The following is a 26757-nucleotide window of genomic DNA, read 5'->3' as shown; positions in this document are numbered from 1 at the left end:
CCTTCGGGAGCGTGATTTTTAGAACGAACGTGATCCAGAGGACTTGGAGTGCAAGCCGAGAAGCTGCCGAGGCTCCCACGAGATAGGAGGACGCCCCCCCCCCCTATAGGGAGCGCCCCCTGTCTCGTGGGCCCCTCGGGCGGCCACCGATGTAGTTCTTCCTCCTATATATACCTACGTACCCTAAAAACATCCAGGAGGCAAACGAAACACAATTTCCACCACCGTAACCTTCTGTATCCACGAGATCTCATCTTGGAACCTTCGTCGGCACTCTGCCGGAGGGGGAATCGACCATGGAGGGCTTCTACATCAACATCCTTGCCCCTCTGATGAGTTGTGAGTAGTTTACCACAGACCTACCTGTCCATACTTATTAGCTAGATGGCTTCTTCTCTCTTTTTGGATCTCAGTACAATGTTCTCCCCCTATCTTGTGGGGATCTATTCGATGTAAACTCTTTTTGCGGTGTGTTTGTCGAGATCCGATGAATTGTGGGTTTGTGATCAAGTTTATCTATGAATAATATTTGAATCTTATCTGAATTCTTTTATGTATGATTGATTTATCTTTGCAAGTCCCTTCGAATTATCAGTTTGGTTTGGCCTACTAGATTGATCTTTCTTGCCATGGGAGAAGTGCTTAGCTTTGGGTTCAATCTTGCGGCGTCCTTACCCAGTGACAGAAAGGGTTGCAAGGCACGTATTGTATTGTTGCCATCGAGGATAACAAGATGGGGTTTATATCATATTGCTTGAGTTTATCCCTCTACATCATGTCATCTTGCTTAATGCGTTACTCTGTTCTTATGAACTTAATACTCTAGATGCAGGCAGGAGTCGGTCGATGTGTGGAGTAATAGTAGTAGATGCAGGAAGGAGTCGGTCTACTTGTTATGGACGTGATTCCTATATACATCATCATGCCTAGATAATCTCATAACTATGCGCTTTTCTATCAATTGCTCGACAGTAATTTGTTCACCCACCATAATACTTATGCTATCTTGAGAGAAGCCACTAGTGAAACCTATGGCCCCCGGGTCTATCTCTTATCATATTTGCTTTCAATCTACTTTTTTTGCATCTATATTATAAAATACCAAAAATATATTTATCTTATCATACTATCTTTATTAGATCTCACTTTCGCAAGTGGCTGTGAAGGGATTGACAACCCCTTTATTGCGTTGGTTGCGAGTTCTCAGTTTGTTTGTGTAGGTGCGTGGGACTTTTGAGGAGCCTCCTACTGGATTGATACCTTGGTTCTCAAAAACCGAGGGAAATACTTACACTACTATCGCTGCATCACCCTCTCCTCTTCGAGGAAAACCAACGCAAGCTCAAGATGTAGCAAGAAGGATTTCTGGCGCCGTTGCTGGGGAGGTCTTCGCTCAAGTCAAGACATACCAAGTACCCATCACAAACCCATCTCCCTTGAATTTACATTATTTACCATTTGCCTCTCGTTTTCCTCTCCCCCACATCACCCTTGCCGTTTTATTCGCCCTCTCTTTCCCAATCTCCTCCTCTCTTTTTCGCTTGCCTTTTTTGCCGTTTGCTTGTGTGTTGGATTACTTGTTGCCATGGTGCAAGATAATACCAAATTGTGTGATTTCTCGAATACCAATAATAATGATTTCCTTAGCACTCCGATTGCTCCTCTTATTGATGTTGAGTCTTGTGAAATCAATACTGCTTTGCCGAATCTTGTTATGAAAGATCAATTTGCCGGCCTTCCTAGTGAAGATGCCGCTACTCATCTAAACAACTTTGTTGATTTCTGTGATATGCAAAAGAAGAAAGATGTGGATAACAATATTGTCAAATTGAAGTTATTTCTGTTTTCACTTAGAGATCGTGCTAAAGTTTGGTTTTCTTCTTTACCTAAAAATAGTATTGATTCTTGGAACAAGTGCAAAGATGCTTTTATCTCCAAGTTTTTTCCTCCCGCTAAGATCATCACTCTTAGGAACGATATCATGAATTTTAAACAACTTGATCATGAGCATGTTGCCCAATCTTGGGAAAGAATGAAATTGATGCTTCGCAATTGCCCTACTCATGGTTTGAATTTATGGATGATCATACAAAAAATTTATGCCAGTTTGAACTTTGCTTCTAGAAACCTTTTAGATTCGGCCGCGGGAGGCACGTTTATGGGAATCACACTAGGAGATGCTACAAAACTTCTTGATAATATTATGGCTAACTATTCTCAATGGCACATCGAAAGATCTTCTAGTAAAAAAGTGCATGCTATAGAAGAAATCAATGTTTTGAGTGGAAAGATGGATGAACTTATGAAGATGTTTGCTACTAAAAATACTCCTCTTGATACCAATGATATGCCTTTGTCTTCTTTGTTTGAGAATAATAATGAATCTATGAATGTGAATTTTGTTGGTAGGAATAGTTTTGGAAACAATGCTTATAGAGGAAACTTTAATGCTAGACCGTTCCCTAGTAATCCCTCTAATAATTATGGAAATTCCTACAATAATTCTTATGGCAATTTTAATAAGATGCCCTCTGATTTTGAGAATAGTGTGAAAGAATTTATGATTTCTCAAAAGAATTTTAATGCTTTGCTTGAAGAAAAATTGCTCAAAGTTGATGATTTGGCTAGGAACGTTGATAGACTTTCGCTTGATGTTGATTCTCTTAAACATAGATCTTCTTCTCCCAAGCATGATATCAATGAGTCTCTCAAAGTAATGAGAATTTCCATTGATGAGTGTAAGGAAAGAACCGCTAGATTGCGTGCTAAAAAAGAAAGCTTTATAAAAGCGTGTTCTTCTAGTTTCCATGAAAATAATGATGAGGATCTTAAAGTTATTGATGCGTCTCCTATTAGGTCTATGTTTTGCAATATGAATTTTGATGATTATGGGACTGATGATGAATCAACTTTGCCTAGAAGGCGTCCCAAAAATTCGGAGTCTTTAGATCTTGATGCTAAATTTGGTAAAAATGAGATTGGAGAATCCTCAACTTCTAATAATATTGAACCTACTATCTCGGATTTCAAGGAATTTGATTATGATAAGTTCTTTAAAAGGTTGTATTTCCTTGTTGCAATCCGTTGTTAATTATCCTCATGCTTATAGTCAAAACAAAGCTTTTACCAAACATATTGTTGATGCCTTGATGCAATCTTATGATGAAAAACTTAATTTGGAAGTTTCTATACCTAGAAAACTTAATGATGAGTGGGAACCTACTATAAAGATTAGAATTAAGGGTTATGAGTGTTTTGCTTTGTGTGATTTGGGTGCTAGTGTTTCCACGATTCCGAAGACTTTATGTGATATTCTAGGTTTCCATGATCTTGATGATTGCTCTTTAAATTTGCACCTTGCGGATTCCACCATTAAAAAACCAATGGGAAGGATCAATGATGTTCTCATTGTTGCAAATAGAAATTTGGTGCCCATAGATTTTATCATTCTTGATATAGATTGCAATCTTTCTTGCCCTATTATTCTTGGTAGACCTTTCCTTAGAAAGATTGGGGCGATTATTGATATGAAGGAAGAGAATATTAGATTACAATTTCCATTAAAGAAAGGCATGGAGCACTTTCCAAGAAGAAATTCAAATTACCTTATGAATCTATCATGCGGGCTACTTATGAATTTAGTGCCAAAGATGGCACCCGTTAGATCTATCCTTGCTTTTATGCCTAGGTAGGGGCGTTAAACAATAGCGCTAGTTGGGAGGCAACCCAATTTTTCTTTATGTTTTTTGTTTTTGCTCCTGTTTAGTAATAAATCTTGCATCTACCTTCTGTTTAGATGTGTTTTTATCTTTTAATTAGTGTTTGTGCCAAGTAGAACCTATAGGATAACCTACGATGATAGTTGATTTGATTCTGCTGAAAAACAGAAACTTTGCACGCACGAATATAATTTTGTTAAATCACAGTAACGTGATTTTGCGTTGATTATTTTTTCTGCTGTTAAATAATCAAATTTTCCAGGACTTCCTATTTTGGTAGGATTTTTAGAGTTCTAGAAGTTTGCGTTAGTTACAAATTGCTACAGACTGTTATGTTTTTGACAGATTCTGTTTTTCGTGTGTTGTTTGCTTATTTTGATGCATCTATGGCTAGTAAAATAGTTTATAAACCATAGAGAAGTTGGAATACAGTAGTTTTAACACCAAAATAAATAAAGAATGAGTTCATTGCAGTACCTTATGTGGTGGTTTTGTTTTCTTTCACTAACGGAGCTTATAAGATTTCCTGTTGAGTTATGTGTTGTGAAGTTTTCAAGTTTTGGGTAAAGCTTTTATGGACTATGGAATAAAGGGTGGCAAGAGCCTAAGATTGGGGATGCCCATGGCACCCCAAGATATTCAAGAATAGCCAAAAGCCTATGCTTGGGGATGCCCTGGGAAGGCATCCCCTCTTTCGTCTTCGTTCATTGGTAACTTTACTTGGAGCTATATTTTTATTCGCCACATGATATGTGTTTTGCTTGGAGCATCATGTATTATATTAGTCTTTGCTTTTTAGTTTATCACAATCATCCTTGCTGTACACACCTTTTGGGGGAAGCCTATTTGATTAGAATTTGCTAGAATACTCTATGTGCTTCACTTATATCTTTTGAGCTTGATAGTTTTTGCTCTAGTGCTTCACTTATATCTTTTAGAGCACGGTGGTGACTTAATTTCGAAGAAATTACTAGTCTCTCATGCTTCACTTATATTATTTTGAGAGTCTTTTAGAACAGCATGGTATTTGCTATGGTCATAAAATTGGTCCTAGAATGGTAGGCATCCAAGTTGGGTATAATAAAAACTATCATATGAAGTGAATTGGATGCTATGATCAATTTGATACTTGATAGTTGTTTTGAGATATGGAGGTAGTGATATTAAAGTCATGATAGTTGGGTGATTATGAATTTAAAGAATGCTTGTGTTGAAGTTAGCAAGTCCCGTAGCATGCACGTATGGTTAAAGTTGTGTAATAAATTTGAAACATGAAGTGTACTTGGCTTGTGCATCCTTATGAGTGGCGGTCGGGGACGAGCGATGGTCTTTTCCTACCAATCTATCCCCCTAGGAGTATGCGCATAATGCTTGATTTTTGATGACTTCTAAATTTTTGCAATAAGTATATGAGTTCTTTTGACTAATGTTGAGTCCATGGATTATACGCACTTTTACCTTTCCGCCTTTGCTAGCCTCTTCGGTACCGTGCATTGCCCTTTCTCACCTTGAGAGTTGGTGCAAACTTCGCCGGTGCATCCAAACCCCGTGATACGAGATGCTCTATCACACATAAGCCTCTTTATATCTTCCTCAAAACAGCCACCATACCTACCTATTATGGCATTTCCATAGCCATTCTGAGATATATTGCCATGCAACTTTCCACCGTTCCGTTCATCATCATCATGACATACTTTACTTTTGTCATATTGCCATTGCATGATCATGTAGTTGACATCGTATTTGTGGCAAAGCCACCATGCATTATTTTTCATACATGTCACTCTTGATTCATTGCACCATCCCGGTACACCGCCGGAGGCATTCATATAGAGTCATATCTCGTTCTAGTTTTGAGTTGTAATTCATATGTTGTAATGAACAGAAGTGTGATGATCATCGTTATTAGAGCATTGCCCAAATAAAAAGAAGAAGAAAGGCCAAAAAATAAAAAATAAAGGCCCAAAAAAATAAAAAGAAATAAAAAGGGCAATGTTACTATCTCTTTTTCCAGACTTGTGCTTCAAAGTAGCACCTTGTTCTTCATGTAGTGAGTCTCATATATTGTGCTTCAAAGTAGCACCATGTTTTTCATATAGTGAGTCTCATAAGTTGCCTTTTTCATACTAGTGGGAATTTTTAATTATAGAACTTGGCTTGTATATTCCTATGATGGGCTTCCTCAAATGCCCTAGGTCTTCGTGAGCAAGCAAGTTGGATGCACACCCACTAGTATTCTTTTGTTGAGCATTCATTTATAGCTCTAGTGCATCCGTTGCATGGCAATCCCTACTCCTCATGTTGACATCAATTTATGAGCATCTCCATAGCCCGTTGATTATCCTCGTCAATGTGAGACTTTCTCCTTTTTTGTCTTCTCCACACAATCCCCATCATCATATTCTATTCCACCCATAGTGCTATTCCATGGCTCACGCTCATGTATTGCGTGAAGGTTGAAAAGGTTTGAGATTATTTAAGTATTAAACAATTGCTTGGCTTGTCATCGAGGATATAGAAGTTGGGAACATCTTTGTGTGATGAAAATGAAGCATAGCCTAACTATATGATTTTGTAGGGATGAACTTTCTTTTGCCATGTTATTTTGAGAAGACATGATTACTTTGATTAGTATGCTTGAAGTGTTACTATTTCTTTTATCAATATGAACTTTTATTTTGAATCATTTGGATATGAACATTCATGCCACAATAAAGAAAATTACATTATGAATTATGCTAGGTAGCATTCCACATCAAAAATTCTCTTTTTATCATTTACCTACTCGAGGACGAGCAGGAATTAAGCTTGGGGATGCTTGATACGTCTCCAACGTATCTATAATTTTTGATTGTTCCATGCTATTATATTACCCCTTTTGGATGTTTATGGGCTTTATTTTACACATTTATATCATTTGTGGGACTAACCTACTAACCAGAGGCCCAGCCCATATTGCTGTTTTTTTGCCTATTTCAGTATTTCGAAGAAAAGGAATATCAAACGGAGTCCAAACGGAATGAAACCTTGGGAGCGTGATTTTTGGAACGAATGTGATCCAGAGGACTTGGAGTGCAAGTCAAGAAGCTGCCGACGCTACCACGAGATAGGAGGGCACGCCCCCCCTATAGGGCGTGCCCCCCTGTCTCATGGGCCCCTCGGGCGGCCACCAACGTACTTCTTCCTCCTATATATACCTACGTACCCCAAAAACATCCAGGAGGCAGACGAAACATAATTTCCACCACCGTAACCTTTTGTATCCGCGAGATCTTATCTTGGAGCCTTCGCCGGCACTCTGTCGGAGGGGGAATCGACCATGGAGGGCTTCTACACCAACATCCTTGCCCCTCCGATGAGTTGTGAGTAGTTTACCACAGACCTACGGGTCCATAGTTATTAGCTAGATGGCTTCTTCTCTCTTTTTGGATCTCAATACAATGCTCTCCCCCTCTCTTGTGGAGATCTATTCGATGTAAACTCTTTTTGCGGTCTGTTTGTCGAGATCCGATGAATTGTGGGTTTATGATCAAGTTTATCTATGAATAATATTTGAATCTTCTCTGAATTCTTTTATGTATGATTGAGTTATCTTTGCAAGTCTCTTCGAATTATCAGTTTGGTTTGGCCTACTAGATTGATCTTTCTTGCCATGGGAGAAGTCCTTAGCTTTGGGTTCAATCTTGCGGTGTCCTTACCCAGTGACAGAAAGGGTTGCAAGGCACGTATTGTATTGTTGCCATCGAGGATAACAAGATGGGGTTTATATCATATTGCTTGAGTTTATCCCTCTACATCATGTCATCTTGCTTAATGCGTTACTCTGTTCTTATGAACTTAATACTCTAGATGCAGGCAGGAGTCGGTCGATGTGTGGAGTAATAGTAGTAGATGCAGGCAGGAGTCGGTCTACTTGTTATGGACGTGATGCCTATATACATGATCATGCCTAGATAATCTCATAACTATGCGCTTTTCTATCAATTGCTCGACGGTAATTTGTTCACCCACCGTAATACTTATGCTATCTTGAGAGAAGCCACTAGTGAAACCTATGGCCCCCGGGTCTATCTCTTATCATATTTTCTTTCAATCTACTTTTTTGCATCTAGATTATAAAATACCAAAAATATATTAATCTTATCATACTATCTTTATTAGATCTCACTTTCGCAAGTGGCCGTGAACGGATTGACAACCCCTTTATTGCGTTGGTTGCGAGTTCTCAGTTTATTTGTGTAGGTGCGTGGGACTTTTGAGGAGCCTCCTACTGGATTGATACCTTGGTTCTCAAAAACCGAGGGAAATACTTACGCTACTATCGCTGCATCATCCTCTCCTCTTCTTGGAAAACCAACGCAAGCTCAAGACATAGCAGGAGGCTGTTCTTCCCTTGTACTGTTCATCCTCAGCCCGAGAGGCAGTCCACCACCACCACACTAGAGTAGGGTATTACACCGCAACGGTGGCCTGAACCAGTATAAATCTTGTGTCTCTTGTTTTGCGAGTTCATTGAGCCTAGCTTAGAGATCGCGAGGTGTGTGAGGGCGTGATCAGTAAGGGAGAGATCTTTTTGCGCACCCCAGAGTTCGAACCTCGAGGGTTTTGCCGGAACCCGAAATCTGACAGCACCCACCTCAGGACGAGATCGCCCACCTCGAGCGTCCTGGAGCGGACGCTGCAGCAGTGATACCGCCGCACTGCCTACTGGTATCTTGCCACCCTGAGCGAAGCTTGACGACGGCGTTCCTCCCCCAGCACGAGGTCCATCCCCCGCATGGCGTCCTGGTGCACCTCATCATACGCTAGGACCCGCGCGGAGCGATGCTTGACCTCATGTGGGAGAACCGCTTCTGCTCTATAGACGAGGAAGAACGGGGTTTCACCTGTTGGCCTGGTGGCGGTGGTGCAAATGGACCATAGCACAGGCTGGAGCTCATCGTGCTAGCCTCGGCCGCCGGCCTCGAGCTTCTTCTTGAAGCTCCTGGTCTTGAGGCGTCTTAGGACCTCCGCGTTGGCGCGTTCGGCTCGACAATTGCTCCGGGGATGCGCCACCGAAGCATAGCAGATCTGCGTTTTAAGATTAGCACAATATGTCTTGAAGATGTTGCTAGTGAACTGCGAGCCGTTGTCGGTGATGATGTGATTAGGGACCCCAAACCGGCTCACGAGGCCCTTGATGAACTTGACCGCAGATCCGGCCGGGATGGTGCAGACAACCTCCACCTCCGCCCACTTGGTGAACTTGTCGATGGCGACATAGAGGTAGCGGTAGCCCCCAGGCGCTTGAGGGAACGGGCCTAAGATGTCAAGCCCCCAGACCGCAAATGTCCACGAGACCAGGATGGTCTGGAGGCCCTGAGCTGCTAATGGAGCCTGTGACCTCCTGAGGCGGTGACATTTCCCGAGGAGACGGGGCCTCAGGAGCCAGTTCACTAGTTAAGGCTATCAGATCACGGGTTCCGGCAAAACCCTCAAGGTTCAAACTCTGGGGTGCGCGCGAAGTTCTTTCCCCACCGATCCACGCCCTAGATTGCTAAGATCTCGCAGACGAACTCCACGAACTCACAACACAAGAGACACAAGATTTATACTGGTTCGGGCCACCGTTGTGGTGTAATACCCTACTCCAGTGTGGTGGTGGTGGATTGCCTCTTGGTCTGATGATGAACAATACAAGGGGAAGAACATCCTCCTAAGGTTGAGGTGTTCTTCTGCTCGAGTGTGACTAAGGTTGTCTCGAGGTCAGATTCCTCCGTCCCCTCCTACGGTGGTGGCTAATCTTATTTATAGAGGCCCTGGTCCTCTCCCCAAATATTGAGCGGGAAGGGAGCCAACAACGGCTAATTTGAAAGGGGACATCTAGTACAGCTTATCCTGACAAAAGCGGTCTTCGGCTGCAAAAGACTGGTGGTGACGCCGCCTTGTACTCCATGGTGACCTCTGTCTTGCCGTCTTGCTGGTCTTGGTCTTGTTGCACCGATATGGGAACCTTTGCTTGACGCCTTGGTACTCCGCGCCTGCGCTTGCTTCCTTAGCACCAAAGGGGAAACAAGGACACTGCGCGCCGGCGCCTGCCTGATCTTGATCGTCATGGCTCACGTCACGAGAACCTCACGTGGTTTGCCCTGCCTTGATCTCTCTGCTCCTCACGAGCCAACCTGGTGAGGCCGCTCCTGAGGAGGTCTTGTGTCGTCCTCCTCGTGAGGCTTGGCCCCTCACGAGGGTCTTGAACGCCTTGTTGATAAAGATGGGCGTACGGGCCCACGCGCAGAGCCACGCCGCAGGCCGAAGGCAGGCAAGTCTGGGGACCCCCGTTCCCATAACGCCGACAGTAGCTCCCGGGCCCAAGGCGCGCTCGGGCTTGGCTTCGAGGATAAGCCAAAGGTTAAGTGCGGAGCGCCGCGGGCCCCAAAAGCCTGCGGCCTTGGTCGACGTGTGGCGGTTGATTGTACGTGGGCGTCTCCGCTTCCCCCACGCTACCTCGGCAACTGCCCAATTTTGACAAGTCCCGCGACATGCAAGGGAAAACCATCATTACTTGTGATCGTGGGAGGCGCCGGTTGGCCTTCTCCCGCTATAAATGGGGAGGGGGCAGAGCCCCCGTCACCCATCTCTTTGCAGTCCGCTTGCTTCTTCCTCCTTTCTCCTCTGCTAGTAGCAATGGCGCCGTCGAAGAGGTTCTCTGCCGCGGAGAAGGGCAAGGCCCCTCACGAGGGGCCTGGCTCTCCGGCACCCAAGCATGGATGCGGCCGTCCCCGTAAGCACATCGCGAACCCCGCCGCGGCCCCCGCTCCCGGGGTGGTGCCGCTGTGCGTGGCAGGGGTTGCTCCGGTCGCGACAGCCCCGTCGACAAAGGGAGACGTGCCGTGGTTGTGCAGCCTCCCCGGCCGCGCTTCCACTCGGCAGAGGTGCTGCCGGAGTTCATTGTCTGGTCGGAGGATCTGGCCGGCAACTGGCTTCAACTTTCGCGCTTCTTCGTTGACGAGCTGCCAGCCTCCGGTGTAGGTGGGCTCTGGCTGTAGGCGGACGATTGTTGCAGCAGGGCTTCTTGGGTTGTGGTCGAGGTCTCCGTCACGAGCAACATAGCTCTGGCCCGCGGTTGGCAGACATTTGCCCGTGCACGCGGCCTAGGCAGGCGGTGCACCCTCCACTTCAAGTATGACGGTGACACGACTCTCTATGTGAGAGTGTTTGGGGAGGATGGTCGCCGCGCCGGGTGCTGCCCCGAGGTGAACGACGGCGAGGAGGTGCTCGGCCTTGGCGATGGCCGCGACGAGGACGAGGGCAAGCCCGCCCTAGGCACTGGCCATGCCTGGTCCAGTTACGGTGTTTGTTATCTCGGCGACAGCTCCAGCAGCGGTGGCTACGACCAGCTGCCACGCCGCCGCGCTCGCTTCAAAGGTGGTAGCGGGTCGTCTTGTCGCCGCGCTTCACGGAAGGATCCGGCTGAGCTCGAGACGTCGCCAAGAGCCTGCCCCCGAGGGCCGCCATAGGGGCAAGCGCCACTTTTGTTTCGTTCTTCCTTTCCTTCCTGCACTAAAAAGGAAACCAGTATGGGCCCGGAGGGACGTGTATCGAACTCTGCTTCCTCAATCATTATGCTATGTTTGTTGTTTCCGTGCTGTGTCGTTATTTTGTGCGGAGATAACTTAGCTTGGCACGGGGTAGCCTCCTCTTTACGAGGCACTTGTTTCCTCGTGCCCATCTTGACTTAGCGGTCGCTCAGGAACTGCAAAAAATTCATTAGGAAGCTCGCTAGGAAGCTTAGGAGGCTTATCGTTCACCCAAGCTTTGACCCAGCGCTTCATATCGCGGTACCCGAGGGGCACGGATTAGGAGAGATGCGCCAACTTGTGGGCTCGAGCGAGGGTGCCTCATGAAAAAGCAGGCGGAAGGCAGAGAGAAGGAAAAATGCTCGCGAGGGCACCTGCCTAGCCCCCTCATGAGGTATGCGAGAGAGAGAACACAAGTTAACTGGAGTCAGAAATAGCGGCGAAAGGCGACGGAACCAAATCAGCAGGGGATACCAGAAGCAAACTTCAATTAAAAGAAGGCAAGCCAACTACGGAAAGCAAATGAAAAGCCATGTCCGACACCTAGTCTAGTTTTCAAGTCTTCTCACCAGCGCGGAGCTAAGTGCTGCCACTAGGCATAGGAGGGAGCCCCCGAGGCCCGAGGCAGCAATCCTGAGACTCTGGGCATGTACAACCCCACTCATTATTACGTGAGAGTGTCATGGGTGGCGATCTTCATAGGCACCTAGCGTTCTTCACAGGCACTGGGCCTTTCTTCAAAGGCGCTGAGCCTTACTTCATGGGTAGAACTTCTGGAGGTGCTGGATGTTCCAGGCGTTCTGGATGGGCACCCCGTCCTGTGTTTCCAGGCGCGCGGCGCCAGGCCTGGAGACATGGACGACCCTGAATGGGCCCTCCCACATGGGTGAGAGCTTATGCATCCCCTCCTTGGAGAGGACCCGCCTCAGGACGAGGTCACCCACCTCGAGCGTCCTGGAGTGGATGTTGCGGCAGTGATATCGCCGCAGCGCCTGCTGATACCTTGCTGCCCATAGCGCGGCTTCGCGGCGGCATTCCTCCCCCAGCACGTGGTCCATCCCCCACGTGGCGTCCTGTTGCATTTCATCAAACACCAGGACCCGTGCGGAGCAATGCTTGACCTCGTGAGGGAGGACTGCTTCTGCCCCGTAGATGAGGAAGAGCGGGGTCTCGCCCGTCGGCTTGGTGGCGGTAGTACGGATGGACCACATCACGGACTGGAGCTCGTCGTACCAGCCCCTGCTACAGGTCTCCAGCTTCTTCCTGAAAGTCCTGGTCTTGAGGCCCCTTAGGACCTCCGCGTTGGCGCGTTCGGCCTGACCATTGCTCCTGGGGTGCGCCACTGAAGCGTAGCAGATCTGCGTTCCAAGGTTAGCATAGTATGTTTTGAAGAGATTACTGGTGAACTGCGAGCCGTTATCAGTGATGATGCGGTTGGGGACCCCGAAGCGGCTCACGAGACCCTTGATGAATTTGACCGCGGAACTAGGTGGGATGGTGAGGACGGCTTCCACCTCCGCCCACTTGGTGAACTTGTCAATGGCAACGTAGAGGTAGCGGTAGCCCCTAGGCGTTCGAGGAAACAGACCCAAGATATCCAGCCCCCAGACCGCAAACGGCCATGTGAGTGGGATGGTCTGGAGGCCCTGGGCCGGCTGATGGATCTTCTTGGCGTGAAACTGGCAGGCTTCACAGGACTTCACCAGCTTGGCTGCGTCGTTGAGCGCCGTGGGCCAGTAGAATCCGCTGTGGAATGCCTTGCCGACGAGAGTCCATGATGACGAATGGTGCCCGCAGTCCCATCCGTGTATGTTAGACAGCAACTCCTTCCCCTGGTCCTTGGAGATGCAACGTAGTGAAACATCATTTGGTCGCTTCCTGTACAACTCACCGTCCCGGATGCAGTATGTTGTGGCTTGCCGGGCCACGTGCTCCGCGTCCTCCTCCTTCTCCGGTAGCGCCCCTTGCATCAGGTATTCCTTGAATTCCTTGGTCCGGCATCCCTCTTGGGGTTCAAGCGCCAAGAGTAGGCGCACTCCTGAGGTCGGGCCATAGGCCGGGGCTCCTGTGGCAGGCGGCTGTGGGAGCTCCTCCCAAGGCTGAACTATTCTCGAAAGTGGTGGTGTCGCTGATGGCTTGAAGAGCCGTTCCTCAAAGACGCCGGGCTCTTGGGGCTGCCGCTTGGATGCCCTCTTGGCGATGTCGTCAACTTCCTTGTTGGTGCCCCGAGGCACGTGCTGCAACTCCAGGCCCAGGAACTGCTTCTCCATCTTGCGCACCTCCGCGAGGTATGCCTCCATGTGCTCGTCCTTCAGCTCGTATACCTTGTTGGAGAAGTTGACGAGGAGTTGCGAGTCGCCCTTAACAGTAAAGCGCTTCACCCCTAGAGCTGCCACGGCCTTCAGGCCAGCTATGAGGCCTTCGTATTCTGCGATGTTGTTGGAGACCTTCTCGCCCTGCTGAAAGCAGAGCTGCACAACATAGTAGAGCTTGTCCTGAGTGGACCAGATGAGTACTGCTCCAGCCCCCGCGCCCTGGTGCGTGAAGGCCCATCGAAATACATGACCAGCCATCTGGCGCCTCGCTTCCCGGTGAGGTGGACCGATCTTCGCCTACTTCAAGCGTCGGGGCATCCGTCCATTCCGCCACAAAATCAGCGAGCGCTGCTCCCTTGATGACCCTGGTAGTGCTGAACTCCAAATGGAATGCCTGCAGCTTGATGTTCCACTCGGCGACCCTTCCAGCAGAGTTGGGGCTCCTGAGCACTCTCTCCAATGGGTAGGTTGAGACGACCTTGATGGGGTGGCCCTGGAAGTAGTGCCGCAACTTGCGCGAGGCCACAAAGAGCGCGAGCAGGAGCTTCTGAGGCATGGGATATCGTGCTCTCGCGTCCCGCAACACCGTGCTGACAAAATACACTGGGTGCTTGACGAGGGTTGGCGCGTTGGTGAGGCTCGTGTCTTGCAAAAGTTGGGGCGTCTCCTGAGGTGGTGGAACTCCCGACTCCTGATCGCTTGCGGGAATCTCGGCGACGTCGTCCTGCCGAGCTTGGTCTTCTGTTGATGCTGCTACGGCTCTTGCTGCGCCTTCTTGATCTTGCATCATCCCAGCTGGCGGCATAGCTTGGCGCGACGCGTCCTTGGCTTGGTGCTCTTCCCAAACCGCCACCAGCGCCGCGCTGGTGGAGTATGGGGTGGTGGCAAGATAGAGTACTAGAGGCTCAAGAGGTCGTGGTGCCACCATCACCGGCGGGCTGGTCAGGTATCTCTTGAGGTCTTGAAAAGCTCGGTCGGCCTTCGGGGTCCACTCAAATGGGCCCTTCTCCTTCATCAGCTTGAAGAAGGGTAGGGCGCGCTCTCCCAGCTTGGAGATAAAGCGTCCCAACGCAGTTACCCGACCAGCCAGCTTCTGCCTTTCCTTAAGGGTCTGCGGTGGGCTCATGTCTTCAATGGCCTTGATCTTCTCCGGGTTTGCCTCGATCCCTCTGTGGGACACGAGAAATCCCAGCAGCTTGCCGGAAGGGACATCGAACACGCACTTCTCTGGGTTAAGTCGCAAGTTCACCTGGCGCAGGCTCGCGAAGGACTCCTCCAGATCTTGGATCAAGGTTCTTGCCTCCCGAGACTTCACCATAATGTCGTCGACGTAGGCCTCCGTGTTTCTCCCGAGCTGCCACCCTAAGGCGATGTGCATCAACTGCTGAAAGGTCGCGCCCGCGTTGCGTAGTACGAAGGGCATGCAGGTGTAGCAGTACACCCCACACGGGGTGAGGAAGGCTGTCTTCTCTACATCTTCTACCGCCATCTTGATTTGGTGATACCCTGAAAACGCATCCGGGAAGCACAATAGGTCGCACTCGGCGGTGGAGTCGATGATCTGATCGATGCGCGGAAGCGGGAACGGATCTTGGGGGCAGGCCTTGTTGAGGTTGGTGAAGTCGACGCACATTCGCTCCTTCCCGCCCTTCTTCGGCACAACGACGAGGTTTGCCAGCCACTCGGGGTACCGAACCTCGTGAATGGCACCCGCCGCCTCTAACTTGCGGGTTTCTTGGACGATGAAGGCCTGCTTCTCCGTGGACTGTCGTCTCGCCCGCTGCTTCACAGGGCCTACATTGGGGCACACCCTTTAAGTGATGCTGAATCTCCTCTCTCGGGACCCCCACCAGCTGATTGGGTTCCCATGCGAATATCTCCTTGTTTGCGCGCAAGAACTTCACCAATGCTTCGTCTTGGCTTGGGTCGAGGCCGGCACCTATGGTAAAGGTGGCTCCTGAGGTCTCGTCCTCATCGACCGGCACTTGCTTGGTTTCCGCCTTGTCTTGGGTGAACAACTTCTTCTTCTTGGTTGGTGCGGCTCCCTTGGCCTCGGGGGTGCTCGCACCGGCGGGCTGCGCTGCTGTGGCAGTCTTGAGGGCGAGTTTGAGCGCCATCAAGGCCTCCTTGGCGTCCCCCTTGACGGTGAGGACGCCTTTGCTTCCAGGCATCTTCATGAGGTTGTAGGTCGGACGGGTCGCTGCCATGAACTGGGCTAGAGCTGGGTACCGGAGGATGGCGTTGTACAGGAGGCTGATGCGGGCGATGTCGAAGTCGATCAGCTCGGTACGGTAGTTATCGCACGTGCCGAAGGTGACGGGGAGGCGAATCTGCCCTAGGGAGTGGGCGACACCGCCGCCAACTCCTGAGGGGTACGTGAAGAAGGCTGAAGTCCTCCACGGAGAGCATGTTGAGGCCGGCGCCGCCGTCGATGAGGGTCTTGGTAATGGCCACGTTGCAAATAGTGGGCGTGCAGAGCATCGAGAGCATACCCGAGCCGGTGGTGGTGACGGGGTGGTCTTCTGAATCGAAGGTGAGGTCAGCCTCGGGTGCGGCCCAGCCCAGTAGAGCCCCCGAGTGCTTGGAAGAGGCACCAATCTGGCAGAGGAACGGCTTGATGTGGCGATCTGAAGGCGGTGCTTGAGAGCCACCTAGCAGTGTCGCGACCGCGTGGTGCGCCGGTGCCGCATAGCGCGCAGTGAAGAGATCGCGCAGCTCCTCCCAAGATGCCACTGTGGATCCAGGGAGGTTGAGCAGCCAGGTGCGCGGCTCGCCGGCGAGGGCCATGGGAAGGCAGTTGGCCATGACCTTGTCGTCGCCCCCAGCCTCAAGGACGGGTCCTCCGCGCCATCGTAGTGCGGCAGTATCTCCAGCTTGAACTTGAGCGGCCATCGCACCTGCCGCAAGGCGGGGGCCAGGGCTCGGAGCCCCCTGGCCCCGTCATTAGTGCCTGCCATCAGAGCTGGGAGCAAGACGCTTGCCATCGCACCAATCGTTCTAAGGAAAGGTCTACCACAAATAATAGGGCAAGAAAGATTGTAATCTATATCAAGAACGATAAAATCTACGGGCACCAAATTTCTGTTTGCAACAATAAGAACATCATTGATCCTTCCCATAGGCTTTTTAATGGTGGAATCCGCAAGGTGCAAATTTAAAGAGCAATCATCAAGATCATGGAAACCTAGAATATCACATAAAGTTTTCGGAATCGTGGAAACACTAGCACCCAAATCACACAAAGCAAAACACTCATAACCCTTAATTCTAATCTTTATAGTAGGTTCCCACTCATCATTAAGTTTTCTAGGTATATAAACTTCCAAATTAAGTTTTTCATCATAAGATTGCGTCAAGGCATCAACAATATGTTTGGTAAAAGCTTTATTTTGACTATAAGCATGAGGAGAATTAACAACGGATTGCAACAAGGAAATACAACTTTTTAAAGAGCAATTATCATAATCAAATTCCTTGAAATCCGAGATAGTGTGTTCAATATTATTAGAAGTTGAGGATTCTCCAATCTCTCTTTTACCAAATTTAGCATCAAGATCTAAAGACTCTGAATTTTTGGGACGCCTTCTAGCAAAGTTGATTCATCATCAGTCCCATAATCATCAAAATTCATATTGCAAAACATAGATCTAATCGGAGACACATCAATAACTTTAAGATCCTCATCATTATTTTCATGTAATTTTTCTAGTTTAGCGGCCATCTTATTGACTAAGGTGGCTTGCTTGTCAAAAATTTTGGCTATAGCATTTTCAAGCCGGGTAATTTGAGCGTTAACACCATAAAATTCTTTATTCATGTCATCAAGCTCTTTGTTCATAAACCCTAAAAAACTTTTTTGTTCCTTAAGTTCTTTTCTAAAGAAATTATTATGCTCAAACTACAAATTCATAAAGCTTCTAATTATTGATTCAATCTCATCCATCCTTTTGAGAAGGTGGTCAGGACCCTTAGGCGAAGCCATAAGGTCAAACAAGCACACAAGCACACAAAAGAAGGCAAGCGAAGAAGAGAGGAGGAGATTGGGAAAGACAGGGCAAATAAAACGGCAAGGGTGAAGTGGGGGAGAGGAAAACGAGAGGCAAATGGCAAATAATGTAAATGCGAGGGAGATGGGTTTGTGATGGGTACTTGGTATGTCTTGACTTGAGCGAAGACCTCCCAGGCAACGGCGCCAGAAATCCTTCTTGCAACGTCTTGAGCTTGCGTTGGTTTTCCTCAAAGAGGAGAGGGTGATGCAGCAAGTGTAGCGTAAGTATTTCCCTCAGTTTTGAGAACCAAGGTATCAATCCAGTAGGAGGCTCCTCAAAAGTCCCACGCACCTACACAAACAAACTGAGAACTCTCAACCAACGCAATAAAGGGGTTGTCAATCCCTTCACGGCCACTTGCGAAAGTGAGATCTAATAAAGATAGTAAGATAATATAAATATATTTTTGGTATTTTATAATATAGATGCCAAAAGTAAAGATGCAAATAAAAGTAGATTGAAATCAAATATGATAAGAGATAGACCCGGGGGCCATAGGTTTCACTAGTGGCTTCTCTCAAGATAGCATAAGTATTACCGTGGGTGAACAAATTAGGTCGAGCAATTCATAGAAAAGCGCATAGTTATGAGATTATCTAGGCATGATCATGTATATAGGCATCACGTCCATAACAAGTAGAACGACTCCTGCATGCATCTCCTACTATTACTCCACGCATCGACCGACTCCTGCCTGCATCTAGAGTATTAAGTTCATAAGAACAGAGTAACGCATTAAGCAAGATGACATGATGTAGAGGGATAAACTCATGCAATATGATATAAACCCCATCTTATTATCCTCGATGGCAACAATACAATATGTGCCTTGCAACCCTTTCTGTCACTGGGTAAGGACACCGCAAGATTGAACCCAAAGCTAAACACTTATCCCATGGCAAGAAAGACCAATCTAGTAGGCCAAACCAAACTAATAATTCGAAGAGACTTGCAAAGATAACTCAATCATACATAAAAGAATTCAAAGAAGATTCAAATATTATTCATAGATAAACTTGATCATAAACCCACAATTCATCGGATCTCGACAAACACACCGCAAAACGAGTTTACATCGAATAGATCTCCACAAGAGAGGGGGAGAACATTGTATTGAGATCCAAAAAGAGAGAAGAAGCCATCTAGCTAATAACTATGGACCAGTAGGTCTGTGGTAAACTACTCACAACTCATCGGAGGGGCAAGGATGTTGATGTAGAAGCCCTCCATAGTCGATTCCCCCTCCGGAAGTGCTAGCGAAGGCTCCAAGATGGGATCTCGCGGATACAGAAGGTTACGACGGTGGAAATTGTGTTTCGTGGTGCCTCTGGATGTTTTCGGGGTACGTAGGTATATATAGGAGGAGGAAGTACGTTGGTGGCCGCCCGAGGGGCCCATGAGACAGCGGGGCGCGCCCGGGGGGACGCGGCCCCCTATCTCGTGGGGTCCTCGAGAGCTTCTTGACTTGCGCTCCAAGCTCTCTGGATCACGTTCGTTCCAAAAATCACGCTCCCGAAGGTTTCATTCCGTTTGGACTCCGTTTGATATTCCTTTTATTCGAAATACTGAAATAGGCAAAAAAACAGCAATATGGGATGGGCCTCCGGTTAGTAGGTTAGTCCCAAAAATGATATAAATGTGTAAAATAAGCCCATAAACATTCAAAAGGGGTAATATAATAGCATGAAACAATCAAAAATTATAGATACATTGGAGACGTATTAGTACCAGATAGAGCATTCGCTCCTTCAAAATGTATTCAATAAACTGGAAGAGAAATGCATCATGTTACAGGTCTAGCCAAGTACAGTTGAAAGCAAACTTGATATAGCTTTGTAAAGTTGAAAGTATAAAACTTCACACAAGGTAAAGCAAGTCAAATCAGAGGGGAAAGGAGGGCAGCAACATGCACCTGGGGCAAGAAGGGGCACAATCTCGTGTTGTGGCTTTCTGAAATAGAGAACACTTTTATATCAACTAAAACAGGTTCAGGAGATGAACAATCTGATACAGCAGCTCAAATGCATTAATAACTTCCCTTCGGCCATGCAGACAACACTGCAAGAAGAGGCTTCGTAACTCAACCACATCATCTATACAAAGGGCAAAAAGAAAAGGAAAGTGAATTGTGTGTACGCGTACACTGGAAGACACTGCATGCCAGTTCCTAATGCTTCTCTGGGTCTTACAACCATCGGTTAATCCGTGAGCAGGAGAACGGAGAAAAACAAAGTGAAGATCTTAGTCTCTAAGGCATTTCATCAATCATGTAAAGATCTAAAGATGAAGCGGTTCTGGATTTGGGTTGGGAAATTGGCCGAGCAATTATGACCAGGCTGCACCAATAAGTCCTTGCCAACATGTAAATTATCCAGTCAATACAAATGGTATACCTTCGTAAATAATCTGTCCTATTTAAACAAAGTGATATGGCAAGGTAAAGTGAGATGGCAAGGTCTTCAGAAACATCCAGCCGACAGTCTCAAATTGGAGGCTTGAATTAACAAAGGATCTTCAACTACTTCAACACAAGATCAAAGACAAGCATTCCACCTCGTTCAAGCAGGCTGTCAGATCAATTTTTAAATGGTTGTCATGTTGCCTAGAACTGAAGTTGGATAAGGGCTCTGCCCCATTAGCTTAGATCTTTTTTCTTTTGTTTCTATGTTCTCCTTTCCCTTTGTAACATACTATTTTTTAATGAAAATATACCATAGAACTATTGTTCTACGGTTTGCTGTTCAAAAAAGGTGAAATTACCTAAAGGATCGCATGTCCATCTTCTTCAGTCCTATTCACACTGAGCGGAAATAACGGAAAACTCACAAACATGACAAAAAATAGATCTTCTTCAGTCCTATTCATATGGTTCATATGTACCAATGCATGGTTTTTGTATATAAATAGAAAATTTGAAGGCACATGTTCCAGTTTTCTTTATTTACTCGAACACCATAGAGATCGCATGCCTATACTTTGTCGTGCAAGATTCTGCAAATTAATAGCTAGAGCGACATTTCACTACAACTATCAGTGGATAATGTATTTGACTAAAGTAGTACTATTATAGTGTCTCTATTGTATCTCAAGAATTAACCGGATGTTTGTACAACAAAATACTATTCATGAGCAATTGTCACATGCAATTTAGATACATTATAACCGAGCACTTTCCCTGCCCTCTCAAGCCATTAGCATTTCTATACGTTGGATCGTCACTTCTAGAGTTTTTTGGCCATCCGATCTGCCCTAAATCCCACCTAAATCGCGCGCGTACAGGCTGCGCTTGCCTCTTGGGCCGCTGCTCCGGTGGCCTTTTTGGCCATCTGACATTCAATTGGGCCTACTGGCTTAATGGGCCTGTAGAAGGATCCCGTCGAACGTGAAACCCTAAAACATCGCGTCATGCTGCCTCACGACCACCATGGGGTCTCGGATTGCAACGGCGACTGCGTTGGATTTACACCGACACAACAGACAGCGCCTCCCTGGTCCGTTCAGTCGCAAGGACGCCGTTCCGTTGCACGGACGGCAAGCGATGCAACCGGATGGGGCACGGAAGCGAGCGGCAACGTGGAGCAGTAACAGATCGTGGCTGCGGGCGACGGGGCCGACACGCCATCGTCCTGTCTTCCGTGAGTGGATCCAGCGTGCGGAACCAGCGGACGCGCGATGCGGGCACTCGATCCTCGGGATGCGGCGTGGAGTTTCCGGCGCTCTCGCTGCTCCCGGCCGCACTAGCGCCTCCGCGCGGGATGCGACGGAGTCTCCGGCGCTCTCCCTGCTCGCTGCTCTATCGCTTCGCCCATCATGCAGCTGCCCCGCACTCCACTCCCTCCAACAGCGCATAGCACTGCCCTCTCCTAGAAACACTCTGCCACCTCCTTGCCTACCCTCCTCCATTGGCCATCCACGTCTTGGCCACAAGCGCCCTGCCCTGCCGTTTTCCTGGCCTGTCCACACACCTAAGCCCTTCCACGCTTCACGCCCACGGTGCCGGAGACACGCTAACCTGGTATGTGTACGATAGCGGCATACACAATTCTGAATTTTTTGTAATTTACAATATTCAGGTTTGTTCATCTTGTATAATTGTTCCCATGTTCAATACCAATGTCTGCTATTTTCTACGGTGTACACATTTTGCTCTCGGTTCTAAGCTATCCAAGGCAATGGACTTTTTCCGACCATGTTTCAGAAAGAAGGTACATATAATTGCAAATCTTACTACAAAGTGCAAACGAGTGTATTGGAGCAAGGTCTTAGATATGGAGTAAGCAGATTCCTGAAATAATGAGTTTTTTGAACCATGAAAATTTACGAACACAAATCGGTCTTTTTCCTCTTTTCCTTTCCCCGCAGCAGGCGGTGGTAGAGATTGGCATTTGCCGGTGGCGACAACGAGGAGGAGGCAACTTCAATGATGACGTATGGTGGCTGCGGCGGTGGTGTGTGTGAGGGGAATGAGGCCACGACGATGGATCCAACATGATAAGTTCCTTCTCAGCCCCTCCCTTGTTTGCTAGCACCACCGCACCCTTCTCCGCTTGTAGGTTCCCCTTGCTTCTATAGGTCAACTGGTTTTCTCTGGTCCTGTTGATTGATTTGGTTAGCTTTAGCTAGCTCTGTTCATGCCATTAATACTGAGTGAGACTCTTACCAGTGGTGATATGTTTATTTGATTTAGCAGGGCCTGGTGATGATGGCCTTCTTCAGGATGCGTGAACCTCTGATGTTGATGGTCAAGAAGGCAACGACCACATGACAACAATGCAAACAAGTGAACCAGAGGCTCCTATTGTGGACGCTACAAGAATGTTTTTTTAGTAAATCCGAAACAGCCATTTACGCATTATTAGCTATTCATATTTTCTATTATCTATTATATTTTTAGTTGTGTGAGTGCTCATTGGCTGCTTGCCCACTATATACTGTAGGAGGGTGATAATGCAAGTACATCCTTGTGATAGCTAATTAGGCATAAACCCATGTCCATGCAATACAAATTGTTTGCTTTGGTAAGACCCTGGTACTATTTACAAGTACAAAATTAAGCCTGACTTTGTTTCTGTTCTTCCCAGTGCTATCATTTATCAACTGTTTAAATCATTCAAAAGAAGGCAAAAATCATTGGCCTAGAAGGAATCAGAATTAATAGAATATACATGGTTCATGAATCATGATAAGAGGGAATTATTGATCAGACATGGCTCCTATTACTGTTAGTTTTGAGCAACAACTGAAAAAAAGGGATAGCTAAATGCAAATGCCAGTTCTGTCTAATTCCTTGTATTAGCACGACATTCCTTCTGTAATGAAAGAATTTATTTAATACTATATAAGTAAACTTTTATTCTAAATCATGTAATGTATCACATTGCTCTCAGTGCCAGCTTTTGGAGAGGAGACGGGCGTGGGTGATCTTAATGATTTTTGAGACATGGTAAATCCCAACCTATCTCTTGCCTTTGTCGTTCCTGATCTGGCAACCTCTTTAATTAAATCCCAACCCAATACTACTTGATTCGGTGGTTATTTGCTATTTATAATTAAATTCGGTCAACGTGGTCTCTCTCTTCTACATGGATTCCATTTCCCTTTTTTTAATGAATGAAAAGAAAAAGGGGGTAGCGTAAAGAAAAGCTCCTGGACCAGAATTTTGTACTTTTTTCCTTCTTATGAAGTACATTGGAATGTCATTATTTGTTTTGTCAGTTGTGCCAGTGGAGACTTGAAAATATATGAATATATTTCTCCTCTCTTTCTTTAAGGTTGTCTGTTGCAGAATATGTGATAATGGAGGTTTGCATTCATGGAGCTATCTTATTTATTAGTGTACTTTAGACTGTTGTCAGTTTGTTGAATGGTGATAGCATTTTCAGTTACACAAGGAGCACTTCAGCCATGCAGATGCAGGACTGAGATGCTACTATTTTTCTGCCAGAACTATGCCATGTAACTAAGATACATTTTTTTGTCATTTTACTGAAAAATATATAACTGGTGTCGCTGATGTATTGTATAGTAGTGTTTTTGTCCCCTGTCTTCTCTTTAATACCAATGACATTTTTCAATTTGTCAGCTATATTTTGCATGCATCAAGTTTCAGTTGTTATTGATTAACTACTATATTCTCTGTTGCAAAATTTCTAGCACTTCCACAAACATTTATAGTCATGATCTGTTGGAGGAACTAGGATAGTCATTTCAGACCTTTTTAGCATTCTCTGTTGGTCCACAATATTCCACAATACACAAGCTATTATTATGGTACACTTCCAATCCCTCTCCTACTGTAGTTACTTCGTAGAATATCATTGCACAGCCAAATTTAGGTGCTTCTAGAGAAAGAGTACTCTGGCTTGATGCTTACATTCTCACTTATGTAAAGTTTTTCTATAGTGAGAATGTAAGCATGAAGCGAGAGTAACTATAGTTTTATTTGAATTCAGAACTATGTATTTCGTCACAAATCTGCCAGGAAATTGTCTCCCGTAACACCTATTTAATATTGCTTCTTGGTAAATTTAATCCTAAGGATAAATGAAGATAAATTCATATGGATAAATGGGCGAGACAACATGCGACATGAAGGTTTGTGTTGGGGTCCATGTGCAATACAAACAAATAAGTCCAAGAACAAGGCCAATGGAGACGTGATGGAACTTATAGTCTGCACTCTCTCATTTTGAAATAAACAAGAACTCTATGTTTTACATAAATTTCTAACCCTATCATACTACATTCAAAATGGACGGGTGCGGCACCGCGCACCGTCAATGATCTAGTTATTATTACATCTAGTCCTTCATCCAGCGCAGCAAGATGGATCCATATCCATAATTGGCATTCTCATGAACTGCGGTTTCTTTCAAAAAATTAATCTGAGAATTGGACAAATATGCTTCTGTGTACAACAGAAAGAGTGAGCGCAGGGGGCATCGAGTTACCACGACCTCCAAAACAGGTATAACAATCGAAAGAAGCAGACAAATCCTGCTCACACACATACATGAAATATAAGCAGCACAAGAAAGAACAACACACAACGCCCGATCATATCCGGAACATTTAAACGATCAGCACGACATACAGATATTTAAAAGATCACCAAGGCAGACAGCATGACACAGAAGATACTGAAAGTAAAATACGCACAAATGTAGTAGAAAGGAAAGAAGAAAACCTTGACGAGTCGAACGATGCAGCGACAGAAGAGATCGTACAACCTGCAAAATACACACAAAAAACAGTCAGAGCACAACGACACACAGGCATGCAATGAACACTTGCCGGTCACAGAAGCAACATAACGGCCTATTTACCCGAGGCAGCAAGCAGAAGCACGTTGGGTAAGAGCAGGACGGACGAGAAGAAGAAGCGCCAGCGACAGGAGAAGTAGGCTGAACAGTAGAACATGCGTTAGCACACATGCATTTCATCAAACATTCCATAGGCAAGCACAAGAGGAGTGGACTAACCTCAATGAGAAGGAGAGACGGACCCAAGGCTCGACGCAAGCGACAACAGGAAACCGTACCAAACTGCGCATGAACGACAGAAAGGCGAACATGCAAAATTAGCACGACGAATCCAAAGCAGCGGCGAAGAACATGCGAACCAGAGAAGGACAAATCTCAACCAGCGGCAACCATCGAGCAGAGGAGGCCCATGGGAACAGAGCATGGGGCTACCGCATCTCAGCCACCATGCAGCACGGCGAGGCAAAATATCCCAATCCATCTCTCCTTTCCTGTCATAGTTTCATTCATCTTCTAGATGACTAACACGATTAGCACATCAACCAAGAAAATAAGAGGAATGATGAACATCACATGGAAAAAACAAGAACAATGAACATCACCTCAACAGGAGACGAGGTAGATCGATTGGGCTATTTGTCCTCGGCCGCCAGCGGCATGGTCGGAGGGCGGTTCTTCTCCTCTTCCATCTCGTTCTCTTCCCGGCCGGCGGCGGCGGCCCAGAGATCTTTGTCGACCACGCGCAGGGCGTGGCACAACTCGTCCTGGCGGGAGGCGGCGGCGCCGAGGCCGCCGTCGGCCGCCTAGACGAGGCCCTCGGCTCGGTCGCAGGACTCACTGAAGGTGTGGAGGCAGCGGTTGAGGTCCGTGAGTGCCACCATGCACCCAGGCTTGCGGACGGCAGTGGTCGCGGCGTCGACCAGTGCGTCATAGGCGCCAGTCCATCTCTCTCTCCAACTGCAGATGGAGGTGAGGCACACACGATGCATCGGTCAGCCAGGCCCCACAAGCACATGCATCGGGCAGCTACAGTCCATCCTCTCTCTCTCTCTCCAAAGTCCAAATGCAGGCGAGAGGCAACACCGCACACGGGAAAGGCGTACACGCGCACTAAAAAGGAGTAGCAGCCGACGTGCGGGACCAGATCAGTGGCGGCCCACCCGTCATCGTGCTAGTACAAACGCGTGCGCATAATCCGGGTGCACATGCGTCAATCCATGCCTCTGAAGTTGACGCAGGACACAGTAACTCCCCATGACGCACGACGCGGGAAGCGCTTTAGGAGCGCCGCGCGAGGAGCCGCTGACCGAGGTAAACAGGAAATACGTGTACATGAGAAAAACACACCACGAAGCTGACGCACAGGACCATGCGGTAGGTAGGCCCACCTGCAGCCGCAGCACCAGCGAGCGAGCGGAAACGCGGGGAGCAGCGCATAACCCGTGCCCGCACAACACCCACGACGCGGGTCTCACGTGCACACGGCGCGACAGGACAGGCTGCCCCGCGCACCCAACAAACTGGCACCCAGCCAATTCGATCCAGCCCGAGCCTACAGGTCACACACTGTCCAGATCTCACCACGGGGTTAAAACAGCAGAAGTCAATTCCCAGCGAAGATCCGACGGGCAGGAGGCAAAAAAAGACTTCGTTGACCAGGATCGAATGGCCATCAAAGAAAGCGATCAGGGGAGCTTTCTGGGAGTGAGATGTTTTGTTTTAAATTCGCAATATTTAGATTGCTTAATCATATTCTTGCATGTTCTTCAGTTGCTTGCAGCAATAGACCTTCATGGTCAGGCTGACCGTGCTTCCGGCATCGTCAGTAACCTCAGGAGATTGGTTTAGCGATT

The 26757-nt window shown here is 47.2% G+C and overlaps 1 protein-coding gene across 5 annotated transcripts; it reads left to right on the top strand.

Moving 5' to 3' along the window:
• The first annotated feature begins 21004 nt into the window (after positions 1-21004).
• LOC123188805 (uncharacterized) lies at positions 21005-23716 on the top strand. Of its 5 annotated transcripts, none has more exons than XM_044601083.1 (3): positions 21017-21657; positions 21841-21915; positions 22005-23716. In XM_044601083.1, the coding sequence occupies exons 1-3, from the start codon at positions 21067-21069 to the stop codon at positions 22098-22100; spliced, it is 762 nt and encodes a 253-aa protein (XP_044457018.1). In that variant the 5' UTR covers positions 21017-21066; the 3' UTR covers positions 22101-23716. The 5 variants fall into 5 exon arrangements, 3 of the variants coding, with proteins under 3 accessions (XP_044457018.1, XP_044457019.1, XP_044457020.1); XM_044601084.1 differs by having other exon boundaries at positions 21018-21657; positions 22008-23716; XM_044601085.1 differs by having other exon boundaries at positions 21022-21657; positions 21841-21847.
• The last annotated feature ends 3041 nt before the right edge of the window (positions 23717-26757 follow it).

Source organism: Triticum aestivum, chromosome 2A (genome assembly GCF_018294505.1).
Source record: "Triticum aestivum cultivar Chinese Spring chromosome 2A, IWGSC CS RefSeq v2.1, whole genome shotgun sequence".
NCBI classification, from domain to species: Eukaryota; Viridiplantae; Streptophyta; class Magnoliopsida; order Poales; family Poaceae; genus Triticum; species Triticum aestivum.
The sequence above is the reverse complement of the archived record's forward strand: the minus strand, read 5'-3'. Positions and strand labels throughout refer to the sequence as shown.